The sequence below is a fragment of the Macaca fascicularis genome, chromosome 11, assembly GCF_037993035.2.
Source record: "Macaca fascicularis isolate 582-1 chromosome 11, T2T-MFA8v1.1".
NCBI lineage: Eukaryota > Metazoa > Chordata > Mammalia > Primates > Cercopithecidae > Macaca > Macaca fascicularis.
The window spans coordinates 96,388,919-96,416,473 of record NC_088385.1 but is presented as its reverse complement, the minus strand read 5'-3'; the positions used below and the strand labels follow the sequence as shown (position 1 = coordinate 96,416,473).

Below are 27,555 nucleotides of genomic sequence, written 5' to 3'. Positions count from 1 at the left end.
TGTGTCTTGATAGCAGCATGATTTATAATCCTTTGGGTATATACCCAGTAATGGGGTGGTTGGTCAAATGGTATTTCTAGTTCTAGATCCTTGAGGAATCACCACACTGTCTTCCACAATGGTTGAGCTAGTTTACAGTCCCACCAACAGTGTAAAAGTGTTCCTATTTCTCCACATCCTCTCCAGCACCTATTGTTTCCTAACTTTTTAACAATCGCCATTCCAACTGGTGTGAGATGGTATCTCATTGTGGTTTTGATTTACATTTCTCTGATGGCCAGTGATGATGAGCATTTTTTTTCATGTGTCTGTTGGCTGCATAAATGTCTTCTTTTGAGAAGTGCCTGTTCATATCCTTTGCCCACTTTTTGATGCGATTGTTTGATTTTTTTCTTGTAAATTTGTTTCTTTGTAGATTCTGGATATTAGCCCTTTGTCAGATGGGTAGATTGTAAACATTTTCTCCCATTCTGTAGGTTGCCTGTTCACTCTGATGGTAGTTTCTTTTGCTGTGAAGAAGCTCTTTAGTTTAATTCGATCCAACTTGTCAATTTTGGCTTTTGTTGCTATTGCTTTTGGTGTTTTAGTCATGAAGTCCTTGCCCATGCCTATGTCCTGAATGGTATTGCCTAGGCTTTCTTCTAGGGTTTTTATGGTTTTAGGTCTAACATTTAAGTCTTTAATCCATCTTGGAATAATTTTTATATAAGATGTAAAGAAGAGATCCAGTTTCAGCTTTCTATGTATGACTAGCCAGTTTTCCCAGCACCATGTATTAAATAGGGAGTCCTTTCCCCATTTCTTGTTTTTGTCAGATTTGTCAAAGATCAGATAGTTGTAGATGTGTTATTATTTTTGAGGGCTCTGTTCTGTTCCATTGGTCTATATCTCCGTTTTGGTACAAGGACCATGCTGTTTTGGTTACTGTAGCCTTGTAGTATAGTTTGAAGTCAGGTAGCATGATGCCTCCAGCTTTGTTATTTTGGCTTAGGATTGTCTTGGCAACATGGGTTCTTTTTTGGTTCCATATGAACTTTAAGGTAGTTTTTTCCAATTCTGTGAAGAAAGCCATTGGTAGCTTGATGGGGATGGCACTGAATCTATAAATTACCTTGGGCAGTATGGCCATTTTCACGATATTGATTCTTCCTATCCATGAGCATGAAATGTTCTTCCATTTGTATGTGTCCTCTTTTATTTCGTTGAGCAGTGGTTTGTACTTCTCCTTGAAGAAGTCCTTCACATCCCTTGTAAGTTGTATTCCTAAGTATTTTATTCTCTTTGAAGCAATCGTGAATGGGAATTCACCCATAATTTGGCTCTCTGTTTGTCTGTTATTGGTGTATAGGAATGCTTGTGATTTTTGCACATTGATTTTGTATCCTGAGACTTTGCTAAAGTTGCTTCTCAGCTTAAGGAGATTTGGGGCTGAGATGATGGAGTTTTCTAAATATACAATCATGTCATCTGCAAACAGGGACAATTTGACTTCCTCTTTTCCTAATTGAATACCTTTTATTTCTTTCTCCTGCCTGATTGCCCTGGCCAGAACTTCCAACACTATGTTGAATAGGAGTGGTGAGAGAGGGCATCCCTGTCTTGTGCCAGTTTTCAAAGGCAATGCTTCCAGTTTTTGCCCATTCAGTATGATACTGGCTATGTGTTGGTCATAAATAGCTCTTATTATTTTGAGATATGTCCCATCAATACCTAGTTTATTGAGAGTTTTTAGCCTGAAGGGCTGTTGAATGTTGTCAAAGGCCTTTTCTTCATCTATTGAGATAATCATGTGGTTTTTGTCTTTGGTTCTGTTTATATGCTGAATTACGTTTATTGATTTGCATATGTTGAACCAGCCTTGCATCCCAGGGATGAAGCCCACTTGATCATGGTGGATAAGCTTTTTGATGTGCTGCTCGATTCAGTTTGCCAGTATTTTATTGAGGTTCTTGCATCGATGCTCCTCAGGGAGATTGGTCTAAAATTCTTCTTTTTTTGTTGTATCTCTGCCAGGCTTTGGTATCAGGATGATGCTGGCCTTATAAAATGAGTTAGGGAGGATTCCCTCATTTTCTATTCACTGGAATAGTTTCAGAAGAAATGGTACCAGCTCCTCTTTGTACCTCAGGTGGAATTCGGCTGTGAATCCATCTGGTCCTGGACTTTTTTGATTGGTAGGCTCTTAATTATTGCCTCAATTTCAGAGCCTGTTATTGGTCTCTTCAGGGATTCAACTTCTTCCTGGTTTAGTCTTGGAAGGGTGTATGTGTCAAGGAATTTATCCATTTCTACTAGATTTTCTAGTTTATTTGCATAGAGGTGTTTATATTATTCTCTGATGGTAGTTTGTATTTCTGTGGTATCAGTGGTGATATCCCCTTTATTATTTTTTATTGTGTCTATTTGATTCTTCTCTCTTTTCTTCTTTATTAGTCTTGCTAGCAGTCTATCAATTTTGTTGATCTTTTCAAAAAACCAACTCCTGGATTCATTGATTTTTTGAAGGGTTTTTTGTGTCTCTATCTCCTTCAGTTCTGCTCTGATCTTAGTTATTTCTGCCTTCTGCTCGCTTTTGAATGTGTTTGCTCTTGCTTCTCTAGTTCTTTTAATTGTGATGTTAGGGTGTCAATTTTATATCTTTCCTGCTTTCTCTTGTGGGCATTTAGTGCTATAAATTTCCCTTACACAATGCTTTAAATGTGTCCCAGAGATTCTGGTATGTTGTGTCTTTGTTCTAATTGGTTTCAGAGAGCATCTTTATTTCTGCCTTCATTTTGTTATGGACCCAGTAGTCATTCAGGAGCAGGTTGTTCAGTTTCCATGTAGTTGAGCGGTTTTGATTGAGTTTCTTAGTCCTGAGTTCTAGTTTGATTGCACTGTGATCTGAGAGATAGTTTGTGGTAATTTCTGTTCTTTTACATTTGCTTTACTTCCAACTACATGGTCAATTTGGGAACAAGTGCAATGTGGTGCTGAGAATAATGTATATTCTGTTGATTTGGAGTGGAGAGTTCTGTAGATGTCTATTAGGTCTGCTTGGTGCAGAGCTGAGTTCAATTCCTGGATATCCTATTTAACTTTCTGTCTCATTGATCTGTCTGATGTTGACAGTGGGGTGTTAAAATCTCACATTATTATTGTGTGGGAGTCTAAGTCTCTTTGTAGGTTTCTAAGGACTTGCTTTATGTATATGGGTGCTGCTGTATTGGGTGCATATGTATTTAGGATAGTTAGCTCTTCTTGTTGAATTGATCCCTTTACCACTATGTAATGGCCTTCTTTGTCTCTTTTGATCTTTGTTGGTTTAAAGTCTGTTTTATCAGAGACTAGGATTGCAATCCCTGCTTTTGTTTTGTTTTGTTTTCCATTTGCTTGGTAGATCTTCCTCCATCCCTTTATTTTGAGCCTATGTGTGTCTCTGCATGTGAGATGGGTCTCCTGAATATAGCACGCTGATGGGTCTTGACTCTTTATCCAATTTGCCAGTCTGTGTCTTTTAATTGGAGCATTTAGCCCATTTACATTTAAGGTTAATATTGTTATGTGTGAATTTCATCCTGTCATTATGATGTTAGCTGGTTATTTTGCTCGTTAGTTGCTGCAGTTTCTTCCTAGCATCAATGGTCTTTACAATTTAGCATGTTTTTGCAGTGGCTGGTACTGGTTATTCCTTTCCATGTTTAGTGCTTCCTTCAGGAGCTCTTGTAAGGCAGGCCTCGTGGTGACAAAATCTCCCAGCATTTGCTTGTCTCTAAAGGATTTTATTTCTCCTTCACTTATGAAACTTAGTTTGGCTGGATATGAAATTCTGGGTTGAAAACTCTTTTCTTTAAGAATGTTGAATATTGGCCCCCACTTTCTTCTGGCTTGTAGAGTTTCTGCGAAGAGATCCGCTGTTAGTCTGATGGGCTTCCCTTTGTGGGTAACCCAACCTTTCTCTCTGGCTGCTCTTAACTTTTTTTCCTTCATTTCAACTTTGGTGAATCTGACAATTATGTGTCTTGGAGTTGGTCTTCTCGAGGAGTATCTTTGTGGCATTCTCTGTATTTCCTGAATTCGAATGTTGGCCTGCCTTGCTAGGTTGGGGAAGTTCTCCTGGATAATATCCTGGAGAGTGTTTTCCAACTTGGTTCCATTCTCCCCATCACTTTCAGGTACACCAATCAGACGTAGATTTCGTCTTTTCACATAGTCCTATATTTCTTGGAGGCTTTGTTCGTTTATTTTTGCTCTTTTTTCTCTAAACTTCTCTTCTCGCTTCATTTCATTCATTTAATCATCAATCACTGATACCCTTTTTTCCACTTGATCGAATCGGCTACTGAAGCTTGTGCATGCATCACGTAGTTCTCGTCCATGGTTTTCAGCTCCATCAGGTCATTTAAGGTCTTCCCTATGCTATTTATTCTAGTTAGCCATTCGTCTAATCTTTTTTCAAGGTTTTTCGCTTCTTTACGATGGGTTTGAATGCCCTCCTTTAGCTCAGAGAAGTTTGTTATTACCGATCGTCTGAAGCCTTCTTCTCTCAACTCATCAAAGTCATTCTCTGTCCAGCTTTGTTCCGTCGCTGGCGAGGAGCTGCATTCCTTTGGAGGAGAAGAGGCGCTCTGATTTTTAGAATTTTCAGCTTTTCTGCTCTGGTTTCTCCCCATCTTTGTGGTTTTATCTACCTTTGGTCTTTGATGATGGTGACGTATAGATGGGGTTTTGGTGTGGATGTCCTTTCTGTTTGTTATTTTTCCTTCTAACAGTCAGGACACTCAGCTGCAGGTCTGTTGGAGTTTGCTGGAGGTCCACTCCAAACCCTGTTTGTCTGGGTATCACCAGCGGAGGCTGCAGAACAGCAAATACTGTAGAAGGGCAAATGTTGCTCCCTGATCCTTCCTCTGGAAGCTTCGTCTCAGAGGGGCATCCAGCCATATGAGGTGTCAGACAGCCACCAATTGGGAGGTGCCTCCCAGTTAGGCTACTTGGGGGTCAGGGACCCACTTGAGGGGGCAGTCTGTCCATTCTCAGATCTCAAACTCTGTGCTGGGACAACCACTACTCTCTTCAAAGCTGTCAGACAGGGACGTTTAAATCTGCAGAAGTTTCTGCTGCCTTTTGTTCAGCTATGTCCTGCCCCCAGAGGTGGAGTCTACAGAGGCAGGCAGGCCTCCTTGAGCTGTGGTGGGGTCCACGCAGTTCGAGCTTCCCAGCCGCTTTGTTTACCTACTCAAGCCTCAGCAATGGCAGACGCCCCTCCCCCAGCCTCGCTGCTGCCTTGCAGTTTGATCTCAGACTGCTGTGCTAGCAGTGAGCAAGGCTTTGTGGGCGTGGGACCCTCCAAGCCAGGCGCAGGATATAATCTCCTGGTGTGCCATTTGCTAAGACCATTGGAAAAGCGCAATATTAGGGTGGGAGTATCCCAATTTTCCAGGTACCATCTATCACAGCTTCCCTTGGCTAGGAAAGGGAATTCCCCGACCCCTTGTGCTTCCTGGGTGAGGTGATGCCCCGCCCTGCTTTGGCTCATGCTCCATTGTCTCACAGGCCCCAGTGAGATGAACCTGGTACCTCAGTTGGGAATGCAGGAATCACCCGTCTTCTGTGTTGCTCATGCTGGGTGCTCTAGACTGGAGCTGTTCCTATTTGGCCATCTTGGAACCTACTCTCCTCTAATTTTGTATTTTTAGTAGAGATGGGGTTTCTTCATATTGATCAGGCTGAAAATGTTTTTCCTAAGCATAAGGAGAAATGAATTTTAAGAGAATTTAAGCTGTTTTTTCTGAATGGGAAAAAAATGAGAATATACTAAACATTTGTCTCTTTTCTTCCTGCCTTCATCCTTCCCCAAGCCATTCCTCACACCAAGGTGGGATATTGGGAGCTGACCATAGTAACTAGGATTCCCCTGTTTTCCTCAGCCTTTTATGTACCTGGCACAAGAGAATCTGCTGTAGTGGTAGATATGTGGAGACTGGGGTCAAATAGCTTGTTAGAGTGGAAAGCCCAGTACATGTGGAATCAATTACTCTTCTGTCCATATCTCTGCAGACCCCAAATGAGTGGCAGAAACAGAAAATTTTTTGGTGTACTAACCAAAGATGAGCTGGATTTCCGTGGGAGCTGAATTTAGGGTAGTGCATCTTGTGGTGTTAGCATCATGAAAGGAAATGACTCAGCTTAAGTCAGGTTCAATGGACATTGTTCATTCATTTCACAAAAATGAACATGTCAGACACTAGGTAGGAGCTGGGGATGGGGAATGCGTGTGGGTTTTAACGGTAAGCAAAAACTGTGAACTTATGAATGTTAGTACAGTGAAAGTATGAATTGAAGGCAGTAATGCGTGGGATCAGAGAGAGTTTTCCTGGAAAAGGTATTTGAGCTGAGATATAAAACCTTGCTACTCAAGGCCGGGCATGGTGGCTTACGCCTGTAATCCCAGCACTTTGCGAGGCTGAGGCAGGTAGATCACCTGAGGTCAGGAGTTTAAGACCAGCCTGGCCAAATGGCAAAACCCCATCCCTACTAAAAATACAAAAAATTAGCCAGGCATGGTTGCGCACGCATGTCATCCCAGCTACTCAGGAGACTGAGGCAGGAGAATCACTTGAACCCAGGAGGCAGAGTTGCGGTGAGCCAAGATCATGCCACTTCACTCCAGCCTGGGCAATAGAGTGAGACTCTGTCTCAAAAAATAAATAAATAAAACAAAATAAAATAAAACTTTGCTACTCAAAATAAGATTCATGGACAGTTTGCTTGAGCATCACCTAAGAGTTTAGTAGAAGTTCAGATTCGCAGGTCCCACCCCAGACCTACCAGATCAGACCCTGCATTTTAGTAAGATCCCTAGGTGATTTGTGTGTGCATTAAAGTTTGAGAAGTGCTGATCTAAAGCCTCAACAGGATTTGAAGTGAAAGGGTTGGGAGAAGTGGAATGTTCTAGGCAGAGGACAGAATATATACAAAGGCTGTGTCTGTGGGGGAGCTTGTGTTACTTTAGGACCTGTAAAAAGGCTGGGGCCCAGAGATGGAGTGGGGCACAGTGTTATGTGAGCCAAGCTTAGAGAGGGTCATAGGAATCAGGCATGCAGGCCTTTTCATGATTTTGCCCTTTGTAGCTCGAAAACAAGCTTCCTGCCAGCTGAATAGACACATGGAAACCAGTTAAAAGAAAAAGTCAATAGTCTAGACAAAAACTGAAGGTAGCTGGGATTAGGATCATCTTAGTGGAAATCAAGAGAATGGAATTCGTTTGAGAGATATGTAAGCAGGGGTAAGAAGGGGGTTAGCAAAGATAATCCCTGGGTTTTTAGCTTGTACAATTATATACCATTCACTGAAGTAGGGGATTTCCTAAGGGGACCACATTTGCGATTTCAAATTCCAATTTGGACATACTGAGTTTGATGTTCCTTTGAAACATCCAGGAGTATCTATCAGACGTGCAGTTGTGTACACATATCTGTGCTATAGCTTAAAGGAAAGGTCTAGAGTGGAAACAAGAATGAGTGAGTATTCTGCATGTATGTGGTGATTGAAGCAGCAACTGTAGATACAGTTGCCTGAGTAGAAAGTATAGAATCAGAAGAGGGTTTGGGACTATTCCCTGAGGAATTTTAATAAAATGATCTGATGAAAGAGTCACCTGCAAAGAAGGCAGAGAAGGACTAGTAGGTAACAGGGAAGCCGAAGAGTATGGTGTCATGGCAGCCAAGGAAGGAGGATAGTTTCAAGAGGACAATAGAGTCAGCATTGTTGAAAGTCCAGAGAAAGTTTGAAAAATGTTTGATAATTTGGTGGAGATTACTGGTAACCTTTTGAAGAGCTTTTTTGATGGAGAAATATAGATGCGAACCAGTATGAAGCAAGTAAAAAAGTGAGTAGAGGGAAGGGTGAGAAAAGGAGTCAGCTATAATAGATTTTTTAAATCTCTTTTTTTTTTTTTTTTTTTTTTTGAGATGATTTCTCACTCTTTCCCCCAGGCTGAAGTACAGTGGCACAATCTTGGCTCACTGCAACCTCCGCCTCCCAGGTTCGAGCAAGCAATTCTCCTGCCTCAGCCTCTGGAGTAGCTGGAACTGCAGGCCACACCAACACTCCTGGCTAATTTTTGTATTTTTAGTAGAGATGGGGTTTCACCATGTTGGCCAGACTGGTCTCAAACTCCTGACCTCAGGTGATCCACCCACTGCGGCCTCCCAAAGTGCTGGGATTATAGGCGTGAGCCACCGCACCCAGCCAATTTTTAAAATCTTATTTAGTAAATTTATTGAGTACCTGTTATATACCAAGCAATGAGAATGTACAAATGAAAGAGCAAGTGCAATAATAATGATATGGGCCTAAATTGCTATGGGAGTAATTAGTGGAGTGTTTAAATAAAGAAACTGTATGGTAGGGGCGGGGGGGTCAAACATGTACTTGGAGAATTTGAGTGGAAGACAGAAAAGTTACAGATACACCTTCCCGAAAGTGAGTGATACTTGAGCTGATTCTTTAAAAATTTGCCTGATAATAAGAGGAATGAGGACAGAGCTCAGAAAGTACAAAGGCAAGAAGCTCTGAGAGGGGAGTGAATTCAGGAAACTAGACATTTCAGGTTTGCCTCAGCATTGTGTGAGGTTGAGGGACAGCAAGAGATGAGACAAGAGAGAGAAGATGAGGATGGATTGTGAATGATCTCAAATGTGTGTTGAAGGTTTTTGGAGGTATTTGGATTCACCCTGACCATTGGGGGAACCAGTGAAGGACTTTTAGCCAGGAGAATGACAAAAGCAAATTTGGATTTCAGAACAGTTACTCTGGAGATGTGAAAAAGGATGGGTTAGGGGGAGGTAAAACTAGAGGCATGGAAGATTAGGAGGCAATTGCAGTAGTAATCCAGACCTGAGGTGACAACTGTCTGATCTAGTGCAGTAGCATAAGGGATGAAGAAGAGCAGACTGGCTCATGAGGTATTGAAGAGAAAGAGTCAATAAATTCTGTTTACTGACTGTACATGGGAGAAGAGGGAAGAGTCAAGAATATCTCGCCAATTTTTGGCTGCTGGCTAGATAATGGCACTGTTTATTAGGACAGGAAGAGACAGGGCTTGGGTGTAGAATATCCAGTACAGAAATCTAGATTTGAGAATCTTGACTTGATTGATTAGGACACTTCGTCCCACAGGGTGACCCCTAAACTGCTGCTCCGTAGTATGTGATAATGATAATGATGAAGAGATGATCTGCATTAATTGCACCTCATTTATCAAGAGGAATCATTAAAAGAATGCTTATTTGGTTTTTTGGTTTTTTGGTTTTTTGTTTGTTTGTTTCTTGAGTTTGAGTCTTGCTCCATCACCCAGGCTAGAATACAGTGGAGCGATCTCGGCTCACTGCAACCACCGCCTCCCAGGTTCAAGCGATTCTCCTGCTGCAGCCTCCCAAATACCTGGGACTACAGGCATGTGCCACCAAGCCCAGCTAATTTTTGTATTTTTAGTAGAGATGGGGTTTTGCAGTGTTGGCCAGGCTGGTCTCGAAATCCTGACCTGAGGTGATCCACCCATCTTGGCCTCCCAAAGTGCTGGGATTTCAAGCATGAGCCATTGTGCCCAGCAAAGAATGCTTATTTGAATCATGCTGATTATTTGGTAAATTCTGAGACTGAAATTTGAAATGGATAAAGCCCATCATGCTTAATGGCTATGAAACATAACAGGTTTTGTTTCGTATAAAGTATGTCATAATGTTAGTGACATGCTTTAGTGGTGTCATGACTTCCTCTTTAAAAATTCCTGCGGTCGTGCACGGTGTCTCACGCCTGTAATCTCAGCACTTTAGGAGGCCAAGGTGGGTGGATCACAAGGTCAAGAGATCGAGACCATCCTGGCCAACATGGTGAAATCCCGTCTCTACTAAAAATAGAAAGATTAGCTGGGTGTAGTCCCAGCTACTCAGGAGGCTGAGGCAGGAGAATCACTTGAACCCGGGAGGTGGAGGTTGTGGTGAGCCGAGATCACGCCACTACACTCTAGCCTGGTGACAGAGTGAGACTCTGTCTCAAAAAAAAAAAAAAAAACTTGCTGCTTACTCATCTGTGTGTATGTTCATACACATACATGCATATGCGTGTTTGAGAAAAGATATATTATCATAATTCATCATTCTGTTATAAAGTAAAAGAATCTAGCTCATATTCTCTGTAACTCATGGCATCTATGAAAAGTATTTTTGAATTTTATGGTTAAATTTGAATGTTATTTTTGGTGGGCCATTTTTCCCCATGGTAATTACAGGGAAAAAATATTTCTATATAAACATAGCCATTGTTTTTATTATCTTTGGTTTCTGAGTTTCTTCCACCAGCAAAATAAGAAAGGAGGAAAACACCTACATGATTTTACACATGAAAATATATGGAGGAAATATATTTAAACTGCATCATGTTACCATAGAATCTTATTTTTTGTTATTTATAATGAAGGATTTGATACTCTACTCATAAGCAATTTAAGAATGCTGTTGTGGCTGGGCATGGTGGCTCACACCTATAGTCCCAGCACTTTGGGAGGCCAAGGCAGGTGCATCACCTGAGGTCAGGAGAAACCCCGTCTCTACTGAAAATACAAAAATTAGCCAGGTGTGGTGGCGTGCACCTGTAATCCCAGCTACTCAGGAGGCTGAGACAAGAGAATTGCTTGAACCCAGGAGGCGGAGGTTGCAGTGAGCCAAGATGGCACCACTGTACTCTAGCCTGGACAACAAAGTGAGACTCCATCTCAGAAAAAAAAAAAAAAAAAGAATGCCATTCTTCCTGGAGATTTTTATGCCATAGTATTTCAATTGTATCCAGTTATATAACCTTTATCATAGGGTTAAATATTTTTGATTAATTTCATAGATCTAATTGATGTTAGATTGGCTTCCTATATTATTGTTGGGAAATCATTTTTCATCCAGTAAAACAATGGAACTAGATTTTTAAAATAGATGATAGATCTTTGTCTGCTAAGTTTAAAATATATATATAAAATACATTTTTCACTCAGCTGCCTGAAAATGAAAATCTTTTATCCCTTTTAAAACTACATCTGAAAATATCTTATTTTTTTCTTTGGGGTTTGTTGAACAGTGTGAAAGATAACTACAGATCTTTTCTCCATTCATTTAGCATGCTGTATAAAAGATTCTTGTTGAATTTGATATGGAACAGATAATGAGAATGGATCCCTTACTCTGAATGCCCTTCAAAGTGTAATGGCACAGTTCACAAAAGAAGTAATGGCTACTTGTTTTCCCTTTTGAGTTTGCAGGAAATTTTATGCAGAAAGTTGGTGTTATGTTCATTTGGAGTATTGGGAATATCATACACTTGTAGGCTTTTTAGTTTAATATTAGAAGAGAGAGCACTAATTCTCTATCACTACCTGTTACCCATTTTGTCCCCTACTCCCAGATAATTTTGGTTAGTATTTTTATCATTAATTAAGATATCTCTGGTGCAGTGCCCTTTTAGATCAGCATACAGCATTAGAAAGTAGGTCCTCCTTTGAGGAATTGGTGGTTTGTGTTTTCTTAATCATATAATAAGTGAAACATAGAAGGAAATTGTTGTACAGATTCCATTTGTCCTAGCTGTATACTACCCATTAATGGCTTCGAAATTAATAGGTTTCTCTAGAGATTAGAACGAAGATTAAAGACAAAGGCAGACAGTAGACTTGTAGCCTCAGCTGTCTTTTCTAAGGTGACTGAATTAATCATTTGGATATTTCAGTTGATAGCTACATGGTATATTTTTCAAGTCTTCTGATACAAATGCAATTTCCAATTAGGTCTCAAGAAGAAAAAGCAAAGTCCTCTATAAAATCTTGTCCCCAAAGCCGAAGGCTCTTTCTTTGAGAAAAAGATGTATGTTTTCTCCTGAGGCACAAACAAGTCTTAACTCAGCAAATTTAGTTTGGAGGACAAAATTTCACATGACATTTTTTTATTATATCCTAGTCATACTTTTAAGTCAATCAGACTTGATCAAATGAGTATGTTCCTACAAGGATACATAATACACTGTTCAGAAGACAGAAAATTGTCATTTTTTCCTTCAAGATCAACAGCCTATGTTTTCAAGAATGTCAGGAATTGAAAATGAATTCTGTGTTGTGGTCCTGTGACAGCCCCATCTGGGTGAGTCTACAGTTCCTTTTTCTGTTTCCCGAATAGATCCATCCACTCCTTAGTCAACATTGGCTTTTGATCTTAAGAAACGAACCAAATTTAGAGCAGCACTCTGAGTCACTTCTGACAGGCAGCCATCCTCTGTCAAGATTCTCAGATGAACTCTGTGACTATCTGAGTCCTTTGTGCTGATGGTAAACTTAGTGTAAAGCCTCCCACTCTTTGGCTAACACTCTTCTAGTCCTCCCATTTTGGTAATTCGTCAGCTCCAGAAAGACCTCCATCCAACAAGCCTCCTGCTTTACACTGCCTGCTCCCTGTGTCTGGGCCTCCTTTACCCAACTTACATTCTGTGGTCCATTTTTACATCCATGGTCTTGTCCCTTTCTTCCTCTGTCGTCCTCACCTAGAAAAATGCCAACCTGGGTTAAATCTGTTTCTCTGGCTCCTGCACGCCTACACCCAAGGGGCTGGATTTCACTAGACAACCATCGTGGCTGGTCTCACCATACATTTATTTACACAAAGCTCCATGGGCACTCAGCCACTGTCTGTCCAGCCCATTTATCGAGTAGTTATCCCCTCACTCTCCTGGGTCTTCAGTGCTCTCTTTATGCTTGCTCTTTCTATCAGCACACATTTGTGATATATTTCTCATCTTCATAAATGAAAACCTCATTTGGCCCCTCATCCCTTTCCAGCTCCTGTCTCATTGCTCTTCTCCCATTTATAGCAAAAGTTCTTCTAAAAAAAAAAAAAGAGTTACTTAGATTCACTGTCTTTATTTCTTCACTTTGCATTCTTCTGAGTGCTATCCAATCAAGCATTCATCCCCACTCTTCCACTCATGTCAGGGTCCCAAGGACTCATCTCGGTCCACCCGTGTGTGGCACTTGATCCTGGTTATCACTCCTTCCTCCTGGAAGCTCTTTCCTCACTTGACTTCTGGGCAACTAGTCTTCAGCCTCAAGGGCCACCAGTCACCTTTCCTGCTCCTGCCTTCTAAAGTCTCTGCAGCTCTTCTCTCTTTTGGCTCCTTCCTAGTGATCACAGACCCATAGATAAAAAGATGTATATGCCAGTAACTCCCAAATGTATATTTCTAGACCCAGCCTCTCCACAGAAATCTAGAATCATATACTTCTAATTGTATTAATGACTGTTCCCCTTGAAAGTCTAATAGGCATCTCAAACATAACATGTCCAAAATTTATTTACCACTTCTCCATAAAAAATTGCATCAGCATAGCTACATCATAACATAGCACCTTGCTCAGCTTTATTTTTCTTCCTAACCCTTGTCGCCTAGCATTACATCACATATCTACGTGTGGTCCCCACTAGGATATAACCACGAAAGCAGGGCCTCTTGTTTATTCACTCCTTGAGGTAGGCAGAACAACTGTTCCTCAAAAATGTTTATCTCTTCATCCCCAGAATCTACGAAAATGTTTCCTTACATGGCAAAGGGGGTTTGCAAATGTGATTAGTTAAGCCTTTTTTTTTTTTTTTTTTTAAGAGAGTCTCACTGTGTTGCCCAGGCTGGAAGTACAGTGGCTCGATCTCGGCTCACTGCAACCTCCGCCTCCCAGGTTCAAGCGATTCTCCTGCCTCAGCCTCCTGAGTAGCTGGGACTATAGGCACATGCCGCCATGCCTGGATAATTTCTTTTGTATTTTAGTAGAGACAGGGTTTCACCATGTTGCCCAGGCTGGTCTCAAACTCTTGAGCTCAGGCAATCCGCCCACCTCGGCCTCCCAAAGTGCTAGGATACAGGCATGAGCCACCACGCTCGGCCAAGTTAAGGCTCTTGAGATGGGGAGGTTATCCTGGATTATCTGGCCGGGCCCCATATAATCACAAGGGTCCTTATAGGGACAGAGGGATTAATGAGAATTAGAGAAGATATAACAATGGAAGCAGTTATTGGAGTGATGCAGCCATGGGCTAAGGAATGTGGACAGCCTCTAGAAGCTGGAAAGGCAAGCAATGGATTCTCTCCTAGAGCCTTCAGAAGGAATGCAGCTTACTGACACCTTGCTTTTAGCCCCGTTAAACAAGATCCAAGCCCTTGTTTTGGACTTGCGATCTCCAATACTGTAAGATGATAGATCTATGTTGTTTTAAACCACTAAGTTTGTGGTCATTTGTTACATCAGCTGTAGGAAATGAACACACTCCTGTATCTCTGGTACCTGGAATTTTACCTGGCACATAGGTGCTAAATAAAATAATTTTGCTTGAACAAATGGCATGTATTCATTATCTTAGATCCTATGTAGAGATTATTGAAGTTTCCAATCCCTACTCTAAATTTTATCATTGAAAATAAATGGTATATTCTTTCTTTGAAAAATAATATTTGCTTTTATTTTTGTCCAGGCGAAAGGCTTTTTCTGTTGTTGTTATTCTAGTCTATTTCAGGCAGACTTTTTATACATACGTGTGTGTGTGTGTGTGTGTGTGTGTGTGTGTGTGTGTAGTGATTTAAAAATCTCAGAACATCAGGAATAAAAAGGACTTTAAAAGGCATTCAATTGAATTTCCTGATTTGATGTTTGTATATCTTTCACAATATCTCTGACAAATGACCTTCCCAAGTCTATTTTAGAACCTCAATAATGGGAAACTCGCTTTGGCTTAGATACTTTTCTGCCTTTTATCTGTTTTGTTCTCTACTTACAGAATTAAACCAAAAGTAGAAATGTTAGTCGTAAATCAAAACTAACTATTTTAACCAACTGATTGAATGTATATCTAAAGTTCAAGTCACTAATTATCTTTACATGTGAAATGCCTACTTTTGCATTCACATTTGTCAGGAAAATCCTTATGTTATTCAGCCAGAAGCTATCAAGTATGCCTTTAGGGGATAAAAATCTACCAGTGATTTGCAGTTAGATAATATATGCTTGCATTGCTCCCTCACTGTACCTCTGAGAAGGCATTTAAGATTGTAATTTTTAGCAGAAAATGGCATTAGTTTAACTTTGGGGGGTTATATTTCTCTCCAAATACTATCAAATTACTAATATTTAATTTTTTGTGATTGGCTCAGCTGATGCAGGACAGCCAATTAAATTCAGTTCAACAAATGTGGAGCTTTGTCTATGTCTCATGTGCTATGCCAAGCACCTGAGGTGATAAAAGTTGTTGACCCCACATGAGGGGTTCATAATCTAATGGGGAATATCGATATGTAAACACAAATATCATAAGGAGTGAGAAATCCTCTACTGATGGCACGAAGTCTTGTGGGAGTGAAATGGCACTAGTGATTAATTCTGACTCGCCAGCCCAGAGGGTGGGTGGTGGAAAGGGTGGTAGGAGAAGGAGAGAAAAGGAAAGGAGGAAGGGGAATAGATATAATGTATGAACTTTCACATGTAGTTGAGCACCGCAGTATCTTGAATGTTCCTTTGTTAATTACCTAAATAATAATAGTTTAGATGTGTGGACCATGGTTATGTTGTTGAATGGTTAATTTTCTAATAAAAATGTGTTCGGCAATGCCAAAATTTTCAGTTTTCATTGATGCATTAAAGTAATTCATCCTCAAAAATAAGTGACAAATGAAGATGTATGTGTTAAAAATAACCATGATATTTAAAGAACCTGTTAAGAGTCATTTGTCCCCAGGATGTGATATGTTTTATATTCAGTTCTCAGGACTTTCATAGTTCTTTGCATCAGTCAGATCTGTATCTTTTACTCCATTTCATTTGTTCAGGTGAAAAGTGAACCCTTTTGACCTATACAGATAAGGATTTCTCAGCCCTTAGATTCACTCTTTGCCCTTGATGAGGATGCATTTCCCATCTTTGAGATGGCAACCATGGGGTTATCCAAAGAAGAATGTAAGGGTAGTGATTGCCCTGCCATCCTTTTTAATAAAGTACTTCCTCAGAGTATTGTACGCTCCATGAAGGAAGAAATCATGTCCGTCTTTTCTTTACTGTAGCTCTAAGCCTACCATAGGAGGTCCTTATTTGTAGGATCAATCAATGATTGTATTACTATTGCTTCACTGTATCACACAGTGTTAGCAAAAGAAGTAAGAGGTGGGAAATGAGAGCATGATGTGATTTCTTCTTTTTATGAATTACCAAAGCATTTGTTTTTTCTGCAGTCTTACAATCATGTGTTTGCTTGTGTTTTGTCTGCTTGTTTGTTTCATGCTCCTTCAGCAGTGCCAGAAATGAGCCAGGCACTGTGGGGGATTTAGGCCCTGCCCGGTCTGAATTCTCTCATCACAACAGAGAATCCTTGAGAGCGGGCATCATACCATATGTACATTTATCATTGTATGATAGTATGTATAGATAGATGCTCAGTAAGTTTTTATTCAAAACTGAATATTAGCACCTTTGAAATAGGAGAATATCTCAATGTGCTGAGAGAAGCAGGTACTACAGACTCACTTGCTGGACTTCTATCAGCCAAGAATCTTAAACACCATGTTTTTCCCTTTGTACCTTTTTTAAAAATGTTTATGAATGAAATGTACTGAGCCTCCCCCACCCTGTGCATCTCACTCTTCTCCTATACAAACAGGATGTAAAGACAGGGTTGGTTGGTAGAAAGGAATCTGCTAATACCTAGGTTCCAATACCTTTGAGAGACAGAGAGAGATGTCAGTTGGCTAATGTTGTAGGATGGAGAGCTGGCACCCTTTTTTCTCTCTGCCCATATGCGTTTCCCTTTTTTCTTTCATTTCCATATGTGATATGATAGTAATGTATTTTTTGCTGGTCCCAAACAAGAAAACCTATTGGAGGTCTTTTATTGCTTGGATTGTCTATGGTCTTAAATCATCTTTGCCAATTTTCCTATTGTCCTTTCTATACTAACGACCTTGACTGCAAACCTCCAGAGTTCAATAACTGATTTGTTAATTAGATTGAGGCCTTTTTCCAAGAAGGGCTGAAGCTCTTATTACAATATGATTAATAATATTTGTGGCCATGTATATACATACTTAGGTATGTTGTGATCCATATTTTTTCCAAAAAACCGTCTTGGTTATAGATAATTTGGTTTCCATCTGTGAGAGCAATAATAAAATCTGTATACAACCTGGCGCGGTGGCTTACGCCTGTAATCCCAGCACTTTGGGAGGCCAAGGGGGGCGGATCACGAGGTCAGGAGATCAAGACCGTCCTGGCTAATATGGGGAAACACCGTCTCTACTAAAAATACAAAAAATTAGCTGGAGGTGGTGGCGGGCGCCTATAGTCCCAGCTACTCAGGAGGCTGAGGCTGGAGAATGGTGTGAACCTGGGAGGCAGAGCTTGCAGTGAGCTGAGATCGCGCTACTGTACTCCAACCTGGATAACAGAGCAAGACTCAAAAAAAAAAAAAAAAAAAAGTCTGTATACAAGTGGTTAACATTTTCAAAAATATTCAAGCTTCTGCTAAGTACTCGAAATGATCCAAGGGATACAGTGATGTGAAGAGTAAACATAGTAATCTAGTGAGGGAGACAGACAATAGACAAACAGCAAATATATAAATACAAATTCTGGGCAGTTATGGAGGAAAGCATCAAGATGCCATGCTAGAGAATGAAAGGTCCGGCTTCAGCAGGGTGGTCAGGGCAGGGACTACATTTCTGAAGATGTGACAGTTAAGCTGAAATTTGGAGGTCAAGAAGGATGCAGTCATGCTAGGATGGCAGAGAAAGCCATTGCAGGCAGAGCAGAAGCAATGTTTTTTGTTTGTTTGTTTGTTTTTTAAAGCCTGTCCTTTGAGCAGGAACTATTTGTTTGGGGGTGAGGATGGTTGTGGAGCATGGACATCCATATTTTGTCCCCAGTGAGTGAGGTCTAGGATCAGGAATGCAGACTGTGATCATGAGTCCAGATTTCTTGGAGAATCCTTTGTATTTCCATACTCACCTCTACAGTGCTCCCATTTTAGTCCTTGCGATCAGCTCAGTAGCTGCAGACCCATGTAGATAAGTGCTGTATGTTGTCTTCCTAGTTCCTTTAGCTCAGAGCATAAATAGGTGGTTGGTTCATAGATGCTTCTAAGTATGACTGGGTAGCATTAAAAATCCTTTATGTTAACTTGTTCTTTCAGGATCTGTGATTGTTAGGAGCCTTTCTTCTGGACATTTTCAGTACCGTTTTAGCTTTTCTCTGTCATATGGAGTTGAGTAATTCAAAGTGATACCAATAGGATCGTTTTGAGGATGTCGTTTGTTTTTTGTTTGTTTGTTTGTTTGTTTGTTGTAAAGAGATAGAGTTTCTCACTCTGTAGCCCAGGCTGGAGTGCAGTGGTTCCATCATAGCTCACTGCAGCCTCAAATTCCTGGGGTCAAGTCATTCTCCTGCCTCAGCCTCCTGAGTAGCTAGAACTACAGGCTCACACTAGCATGCCTGTCTAAGTTTTTTATTTTTTGTAGAGATGGGGTCTCCCTATGTTCCCCAGGCTGATCTCAAACTCTTGGCCTCAAGCAGTCCTCCCATTTTGGCCTCTCAGCACTTTAGGATTGTAGGCATGAGCCACTATGCCCAGCCCTTTATGATCCATTTTGAGTTAATTTTGTATATGGTGTGAGGTAGAGACCCAAATTCATTGTTTTGAATGTGGATATTGGGTTTTCCCCATGCCATTTGTTAAAAAGACAATTCTTTCTTGATTAAATTGTCTTGGCAACCTTGTCAAAAATCAACTGACTGGCTGGGCACTGTGGCTCACACCTGCAATCCCAGCACTTTGGGAGGCCAAGGCAGGCGGATCACAAGGTCAGGAGATTGAGACCATCCTGGCTAACATGGTGAAACCCTATCTCTACTAAAAATACAAACAAAATTAGCCGGGCATGGTGGTGGCGCCTGTAGTCCCAGCTAATCAGGAGACTGAGGCGGGAGAATGGCGTGAACCTGGGAGGCGAAGCCTGCAGTGAGCCACTGCACTCCAGCCTGGGTGACAGAGTGAGACTCTGTCTCAAAAAAAAAAAAAAAAAAAAAAAAATCAGCACACCATCAATGGAAGGGTTTATTTCTCCACTCTCAATTTTGTTTCTTTGATTTATATGTCTATTTTTATGTCAGTGCCACACTGTCTTAATTACTATAGTTTTACAATAAGTTTTGAAATTTGGAAGTATGAGTCCTTCACATTTTTTTCATCAATATTATTTTAGCTGTTATGGGTTTCTTGCATTTCCATATGAGTTTTAGGATCAGCTTATCAACCTCTGCAAAAAAAGACAAATGGAATTTTCATAAGGTTTGCACTGAATCTGCATATCAATGTGGGGAGTATTGCCATCTGAATAATATTAAGGTTTTTGATTCATGAATTTGGGATATGGGATGTTTATTTGTTTAGATCTTTTATTTCTTTCAATGATGGTTTGTATAATAGTTTCCAGTGTACAAGTCTTACGTTTCTTTCTTTTTTTTTTTTTTTTTTTCCTGAGACATGTCCTCAGTCTGTCACCTGGGCTGGAGTGAAGTGGCATGATCTTGGCTCACTGCAACCTCTGCTTCCCAGGTTGAAGTGATTCTTATGCCTCAGCCTCCCGAGTAGCTGGGATTACAGGTGTGCACCACCACACCGGCTAATTTTTGTATTTTTAGTAGAGACTTTTGCCATGTTGGCCAGGCTGGTCTCGAACTCCTGGCCTCAGGTGATCCGTCCACCTTGGCCTCCCAAAGTGCCGGGATTACAGGCTTGAGCCACCACAACCAGCCTTACATTTCTTTTGTTAAATTTTTTCATAAATATTTTTATGCTATTTCATTGTAAATGGAATTATTTTCTTAATTTTATTTTTGGATTGTTCATTACTATATGGAGCACTTTTGGTTTTTCTATTGTGGTAACATATATATAATGTCAAATTTATCATTTTAACCATTCTGAAGTATATAATTCACTGGCATTAAGTATATTCACAGTATTCAGTGTTTTGTAACCATCATCACTATCTATTTCCAGAATTTTTTCATCATTCCAAGTAGAAACTCTGTACTCCTTGAGCAATAACTCCTTATTACCCCTACCTCCAGCCCCTGGTAACCTCTACTGTACTTTTTGTCTCTCAGAATTTACTTATTCTAGGCACCTCATATAAGTGCAGTCACACAATGTTTGTCCTTTTGTGTCTGGCTCATTTTACTTAGCATGTTTTCAAGATGTATCCGTGTTATAGCATATATCAAAATTCCATTCCTTTTTATGACTGAATTATATTTCATTGTATGTTTATACCACATTTTGTGTATACATTCATTTATCAATAGATACTTGAGTTGTTTCTAGCTTTTGGCTATTGTGAATAATGTTGCTATGAACATTGCTGTACAAGTATAAGTGTCCAGTTGAGTCCCTGCTTTCAGAGTTCTGCTGGATGTATACTTAGGAGGAGAATTGCTGGATCATATGATAATTTTTTGTTTAATTTTGGGGGTAACTAAGAGGCAAACTATTTTCCACAGCAGCTGAACCATTTTACATTCCTACTAGCAATGGACAAGTGTTTCAGTTTCTCCACATTCTCACCAACACTTGTTATTTTCCTTTTTTTTTGATAATAGTCATCCTAATAGATGTGAATGTTGTTTTTAAACTGAGAATTAAACTGCATCTAACAATCTTTGTAATAGTAGATCCCTCAGATCAGTGTATAGAAAGTGTGTTTCATTGAAAAGAAAGTCAAGGAAAATTGTGAATTTTCTCTATTCAGCTTTGTTTCCTTAGTAAAATAATTATAATAATTCCTTATTTAATTATAGTAATTTCCATAGTTTATTATAGTTGAGGGTAAATCTTCAATGTAAGGCTGGGCTTTTTAGAAGAGGAATATTTTAAACTTTATATCTATCATTTTAAAGTTTGGAAAATATAATTCTTCCTGTATTTTTTGTGACATTAAAGACAACAGAAACCAGTGGTAGAACTCTGCCAGACAAGGGTGAAGAGGCCTGTGGATATTTCTTGAACCCTTCCTTGTTGTCACCAGAATGTTCACCAACAACCACGAAAAAGAAAACAGAAGACATGAGTGACCTCCCCTGCGAAAGTCAAAGGAGCATACCTCTCGCTGTGACTGATGCTTTAGAGCATATTATGGAACAACTCAATGTTTTGACACAGGTGGGCATGGCACAGGTTGCATGCATTGCACTTGGGGGTAAGATACACAAAACAATTCTGGATACAGCAAGTTGCAGAACTAGCAGAGCAGGGGAAATTTTTCTGTACTAGCAAAGCAAACTCAAGGTGGCGATGCCCTAAACAAGATTTTATGGAAATGAACTCAGAGCCTATGCATTTGTGTGTGCACCTGCACACACACACACACACACTTTAAGCCATTCCTAAGAAAAAATTTAGAGCCATAAGAAAAATATATTGGGAGTAACCATTTCTGGTTAGTATGAAATATTGCCAATGTTTGTAGATTTTAACTCTGAAAATATTCTCACTGTCCAGTATATAACTTCTCTTATCCCAAAGCCTCTTACATTGATGCAGTGATCTTCCAGGTGTGATGGTTTTGCATTCCCATGTTAGAATATTACCCAGTTTTTGGAGGCCAGTTTACCTTTGCAAAGAAAAATACAGTGGATCTTAAATAATATACCAAAATTCTTGGTTACAAGGTATAGACATAATTTAAGGGAAATGGTATGTTGAAATGGATACACCAAAGGTTTCTCTTCCAGCTCTGTTGATTCATTGTTCCCTTTGAATAAGTCTTCTCTTGTTCCTCTTTGATATGTAGAATGAGAATACTAGATACTAATATTTGTTGGAGTGGACAGTAGCAAGTTATATAAAAAGATGGTAAAATATGAACTACAGAGATGTCAATTACTTGTCCAGAAAAAAAATATTTCAAATAGAAATAACTTTTGCATAGAAATCACCCAATTGGTTCTCAACCCTGACTGTCGGCTATAATCATTAGGGCAGCTAAAAAACGTACATATACCTGGTTTTCACCTCCAGAGAGTCCATTTCCATTGGTCTGGGATAAGGCCCTAGCATCAGTCTTTTAAGAACTCCCATATGATTCTGTTTTACAGCCAGTGTTGAAAACCACTAATTTAAGTGAATATTTTTATCCTGTAGATATCACCTCAGGGCCTTTGGAGGCATCTGACAGATTGTGAGAAAGAGCCATGTGAGAACTTGGAGTCATCATATGACTTGCTCAAAGAAAATCATGTTAAAAATCACTTCGTTTCATTTTGTAATATTGTATTATACGTGACTTTCTCTTTATTTATCAGGCATCTCTTTTCCTTAAAGGCCATTGCCCTCTTCACTTCATGTCAAATTTAGTTGTAGTTGGTTTGTTTCCCATATTGCCATAACTTCCTCACCTAAACTGTTAACCTTTCGACATTCAGTCCTCATTAGGGTCTCTCCCGAGTGAATCTTTCCATTCCCTGTTCTTTCAGTTTCATGACCTATTCTCCTCCTTTTTACCGGATTCAAAGCTAAATAAATCACTTTAAGCTTTATTGAATTTCTGTATGATTTTTAATTCTTAGGGAATGGATTCATTTTACATATTAAAAAGGTTAGAAGCAGGCACAACACACTTGCAAAAGGGGAGCAGTGACTCTGCGGGCAAGCAGCAAGTAAAATAAATACATTCTGATTTACTTTAATTACAGGTGACTTAACAACACCTAACTAAGTTGGAGGGTGTTTATTGTTAATGAACTATAATTAGAAATACATTGAAATGAAATTATGTTTTAAATGGTAGACAGATGGAGTTAACCCCTTTTAAAGGTGTTAATAATGTATAAATAACTTTTAGCATTTGGAACTGTGATAAAGTGTCTAAAGGGCTGAGCACAATGGCTCACACCTATAATCTCAGCACTTTGAGCCTCTGAGGCAGAAGGATTGCTTGAGCCCAGGAGTTCAAGACCAACCTGGGCAACGTAGTGAGACCCCATTTCTTCTTTTATTTTTTTATTATATAGAGACAGGGTCTCGCTATGTTGGCTAGGCTAGTCTCAAACTCCTGGGCTCAAGCGACTCGCCCAGCTCAGCCTCCCAAAGTGCTAAGACCTCATTTCTACAACAACAGCAACAACAAAATTAATTAGCCAAGCAGGGTGGCACGCACCTATGGTCACATCTACCCAGGAGACTGACGTGGGAAGATCGCTTGAACCCACAAGGCAGAGGTTGCAGGGAGCTAAGATCAAGCCATTAACACTCCAGACGAAGACCCTGTCTCAAAAAAAAAGTGTCTAATAAAATGCTTGGCACATAGTAAGCACTCAATAAATGGTAGAATGTATTAACAGCTCGCTATTATTTTTAATTAGTAATGATCTATAGATTGTAAAAAACATGAAAAGGCAAAAGCTATTAAATAATATCTTTAAAAATTGGTTACATTCAAAAGACGATAGGGATTCGATTTTTTTATCTTAAAACTGGTTGACTAAATACCAAGCAAGTGTCATGTGTTTCCTGCATGAACTCTACCATTAGGTAAGCAAGTAGTAGATGAGGAAAATGTCTCTTATTTATTAGTTATCCCAACTAACAAAATGTTTTAATGATAGAATTAGAATATCATCATTTGCAATCTCCAGGAATTAATAGATGTAGACATTGAGTCACTATGACATTCATGAGAAATGACCAAAAATTATTAATCTGCCTTCTAATCAGAGAACAGGCCACCACCTGTAGTCTTTCCAAGGCATCTAACCTGATCAAGCCTTTGGATCCAACAGCCAACTTAGAGAATATACAGAAGATGGAAGAACAGGCTGAGCTGCACCCTGAGTGTGCAGTTTCAGAGCTTGTCAAATGGCCTGAGCTTATCAACAGACGAATTGTAAAGAAAAGAGAGGGAGAGGGTGGGCACCTGTAAATTAAGAGAGACTTTAAGTGACACATTAATTCTTGAAATGGGAAAGAAAATTATAGTGTCTAGGGATGTGCACCTGAGAAATAAAACCATAAAGAAAGCAATCATTTTAAAGGTCAGGATAGTGGCTGTTACAGAGGGCGGGCAAGGAGGTCATGTGGTAGGCACATGAAAGGCTCCTCTGGGGTGGCTGGCGGAGTCTAGTTCTTGCTATGGGTGATGGTTTTGAGGATGTATTTCTTATAAGAATCCATTAAATAACACATGTACCTTGTGTGGGTTCCTGAATAATCTATTTTATAATAAGAAGTTAAAAAAAAAAAAAAGATACAAAGGAATGAAGACAGAGTAGCCAATATAACAAAAAATTAGATTTCCCAAGTTTAACATATATTTTAACATTTTATATATATACATATGTGTGTTTGTATATGTATTCTGGATGTGTTCTAACTCCTTTAGCTAATAAGTGAGTACAGGATTATTCAAACCATGTGTGTCCAGTACTAGCATAAACATTTTACATGCATTATTTTATTCAATCCTCCTAACAACTCCACGAGGAAATATTAGCATCTTCTGTGTGAGGGCACTGGAGGCGATTGTTATGATATTTTCAAAGCAATCTAGCCATCCATCTGCGGTGCTCTAGGTATGGTTTGCCATGGATTGGATGATGACAGAATGAGTAGTGATGACATTTCAGTGGCATCTGGCTGGCATGTGGAATTTGGCACCCGCTCCCCTTCTCCACTAAGTGTGTAGCTTATGGCACCACTTAGAACACTGTGTGGCTTCTTCCCTGGTTTTGATGCTTTGGAAGATCAGGCATAAGAGGTCTGATCTTTTGCTGCTTTTTTTCTCAAACACATCAGTTTGGGTTTTTTTTTTTCTTTTCTTTTCTTTTCTCCAACTGTTTGATAATGCCTTGCCCTGTGGTTGGGCCCAGAAGCAAAGCAAGTTCTGGGGCTCATTTTTGAGTCAACTTCTTAGTACAAAGGTGGGCATCCCAGTTCTAAAAAGGATTTCCTATGCAGAGATTGTCATTGTCATCCTCACCTTCCTATGCAGAGATTGTCTTTGTCATCCTCACCACCAGAGGACCAGGCATTGATTATTTTGTCCTCCTTTTTGCAGACTGTTTCAATCTTGGAGCAGCGACTGACTTTGACAGAGGATAAGCTGAAAGACTGCCTTGAAAATCAGCAAAAGCTTTTCAGTGCTGTCCAACAGAAAAGCTGAATAAAAAATTCATTTTCATTTGTTGGGCAGAGGCACAATAAATGAATAAATGTACATACACTCAGGAAGGTAGTACAAGATACTCCACGCAACATGACCATGTGCTATTTATCATGGCATTTCTTAAAAGGGTGAGCAACAGAACAAAAGGCAGAAAAGGCATATCTAAGGACTAATGTAAACACACAAATCAATGTGAAGAACTAATTTAAATTACTATCATTTATGATTGCAGTAATAAAGTGATAAGCATTCAAGCGACTCTGTATTTTCCCCATATTATTTTAAATGTCCATTTTCATTTCTAGGCCAAATCCTGCCAGGAAAGTAACCAAATCTCTGGATATCACTGTTAAGTCATTTCAGATTGACCATATTCAGACAGTCATGGGGTGAAATAATTCACTTACCTCCAAAATAGCATCCTACATGCAAATAATGAATTATTGATCTGACTTGTTATGTTTCTTTCTGTTCAAAATAAAAATTATCCTTTCTTACTAATGCCTTGAAAGGATGAACGAATAAAACTTCCCAGACCACAGAATTTCCACAGCAAGAATACACTTATTTTAATTAACACTAGCACAGATATGGCATGGGGCAGTGGGTTTTTTATTTAATTTATGGTGTACTTTGTTTATCCACTGGCCAACCTGAAGGAAATGAAACTCACCTGTCTATCACAGATGAATGTGCTGAATTATTTGGGTTGTATCTGATCATGGTTCACAAAAATTATGTTAGTGTGTTTTCAGTATGCTGAAAAGTCAGAGTGATGCAACAGCGATATTTAAAAATATACACACACGTATGTACACATGTTCAGAAATATTGTTGCTTAGGATGATTTGAGCAGCTAAATAGTAAGTACTTTTTAAAATTTTTGCATCATCGTCTTCCTATTTAATGAATTGTGATTTAAAACAAAATGAAAATGAGCCAGGTAGTCTAAAAGATCCTGGTGACAAATTAAGAATTTTGTTTTATTTTTAACCAAATTGAGATTAAATTGAAGAAAAGCAAGCAAATTAATTTCAGCTTCATTATCAACCTATATCAAGAACAAAAATGGGAGAAGGTGTCCACATTTATGGTGCGTATAGGTAACATGGGGGAAAATGCTATTCTGTGTTTTGGAAAAGAAGAAATAGTGCCGTCCTATTTATTTCTATATTTAGAAATTTTTCTCAAAGAAATTTCAATTGTATCTATGAGGTGGGTTTCTAAGTATCTTATTGTGTGTTATAAGTGCCTTTTTATATCATACTAAGTGTGAGCTTCTGGACATTTTCAAGAGCTTACAAAAGCTATGTGGCATTGTATTTTTATAACCTCATTGAGAAGACTAAGAAATGAAATTTCCTATCAATTTTGTTCACTTTGTCATGCTTGAAACAATAAAGACATTTTTGCTTTAAAAGAAAAAGTTGTTCCTTTTCTTTTTAAATGATTAAAACTCAGAAGTACTAAACATCTTATCATCCAGCTCACTCAGTCTTTAATATGTGAGAATCTTCTGGAGAACTTGTCAAAACAGTTTCCTGGGCCCTATCTCCAGAGCTGACTCCATGCGTCAGGTGGGGCCCAATCATTTGCATCTCTAACAATCTCATAGGTGATGCTGATGCTTGTGGCCTGAGGTCCACACTTTAGAAACCACCTGTAGCCACTTCTTACAACCTGATGTTGCCAGACACTTTTTACAGTCATCACAGAACTTTATAAGTGATATAAAAATAGTGATGATATAAATGCAGATGCCTTGAAACTTTTTCAACAGACTCAATTTTCTAACTCCCCTCTTTACTTATCTGGTTGGTTAGTTAGTTAGTTAGTTATTTTTAGCATTTGAGGAATCTCCTTTATCTTCATCAGATTCCAGCCCCTCCCTTGCCTAACTTGAATATCCGGCTGCCTGATCAGCGTCTCCACTTGGAACTCTAATCGGCATCTCTAAATAGGTCCAAAACCGATTCTTCTGCCCTCTACCTCTAACTCCCCACCCCAACCAGTGTCACTAGCAGTTTCTTTCCTGGACTTGCATGTGGCAATAAAATGACAACTTTCCTTCCTATTGCTCAAGCTGAAGACGTGGAATCCTCTTTGATTCTTTTCTTTCACACCCCACAGTTCATTCCTTCAGGACATTTTAATGTAGAAAACACCTGATCACTTCTTACACCTTCATCTCCCACCACAATCCAAGCCACTAATCTCTTGGCTGGAAGACTACAAGTTGCCTCCTATCTTATTCCCTTTGTGTTGCTATAAAGGAATACCCGAGGCTGGATAATTTAT

The 27,555-nt window shown here is 39.5% G+C and overlaps 1 protein-coding gene across 17 annotated transcripts in view; it reads left to right on the top strand.

Moving 5' to 3' along the window:
- The window catches only part of POC1B (POC1 centriolar protein B), a 101,972-nt gene extending 75,289 nt beyond the window's left edge, over positions 1-26,683 (top strand). For 11 of the 17 annotated variants that reach the window (XR_010579707.1, XR_012420479.1, XM_074007510.1 and 8 more), the window contains 2 exons: positions 21,039-21,257; positions 25,150-26,683. Coding sequence is in view for 15 of the 17 variants with exons in the window: in XM_074007510.1 (XP_073863611.1) it covers positions 21,039-21,257; positions 25,150-25,254 (324 nt within the window). In the remaining 2 variants the exon portion in view is untranslated. Of the gene's footprint in view, positions 1-21,038; positions 21,258-22,238; positions 22,639-25,149 lie in introns of those variants that run through there. The other 6 variants (XM_074007508.1, XM_065525235.2, XM_065525233.2 and 3 more) reach the window with 1 other exon arrangement.
- The last annotated feature ends 872 nt before the right edge of the window (positions 26,684-27,555 follow it).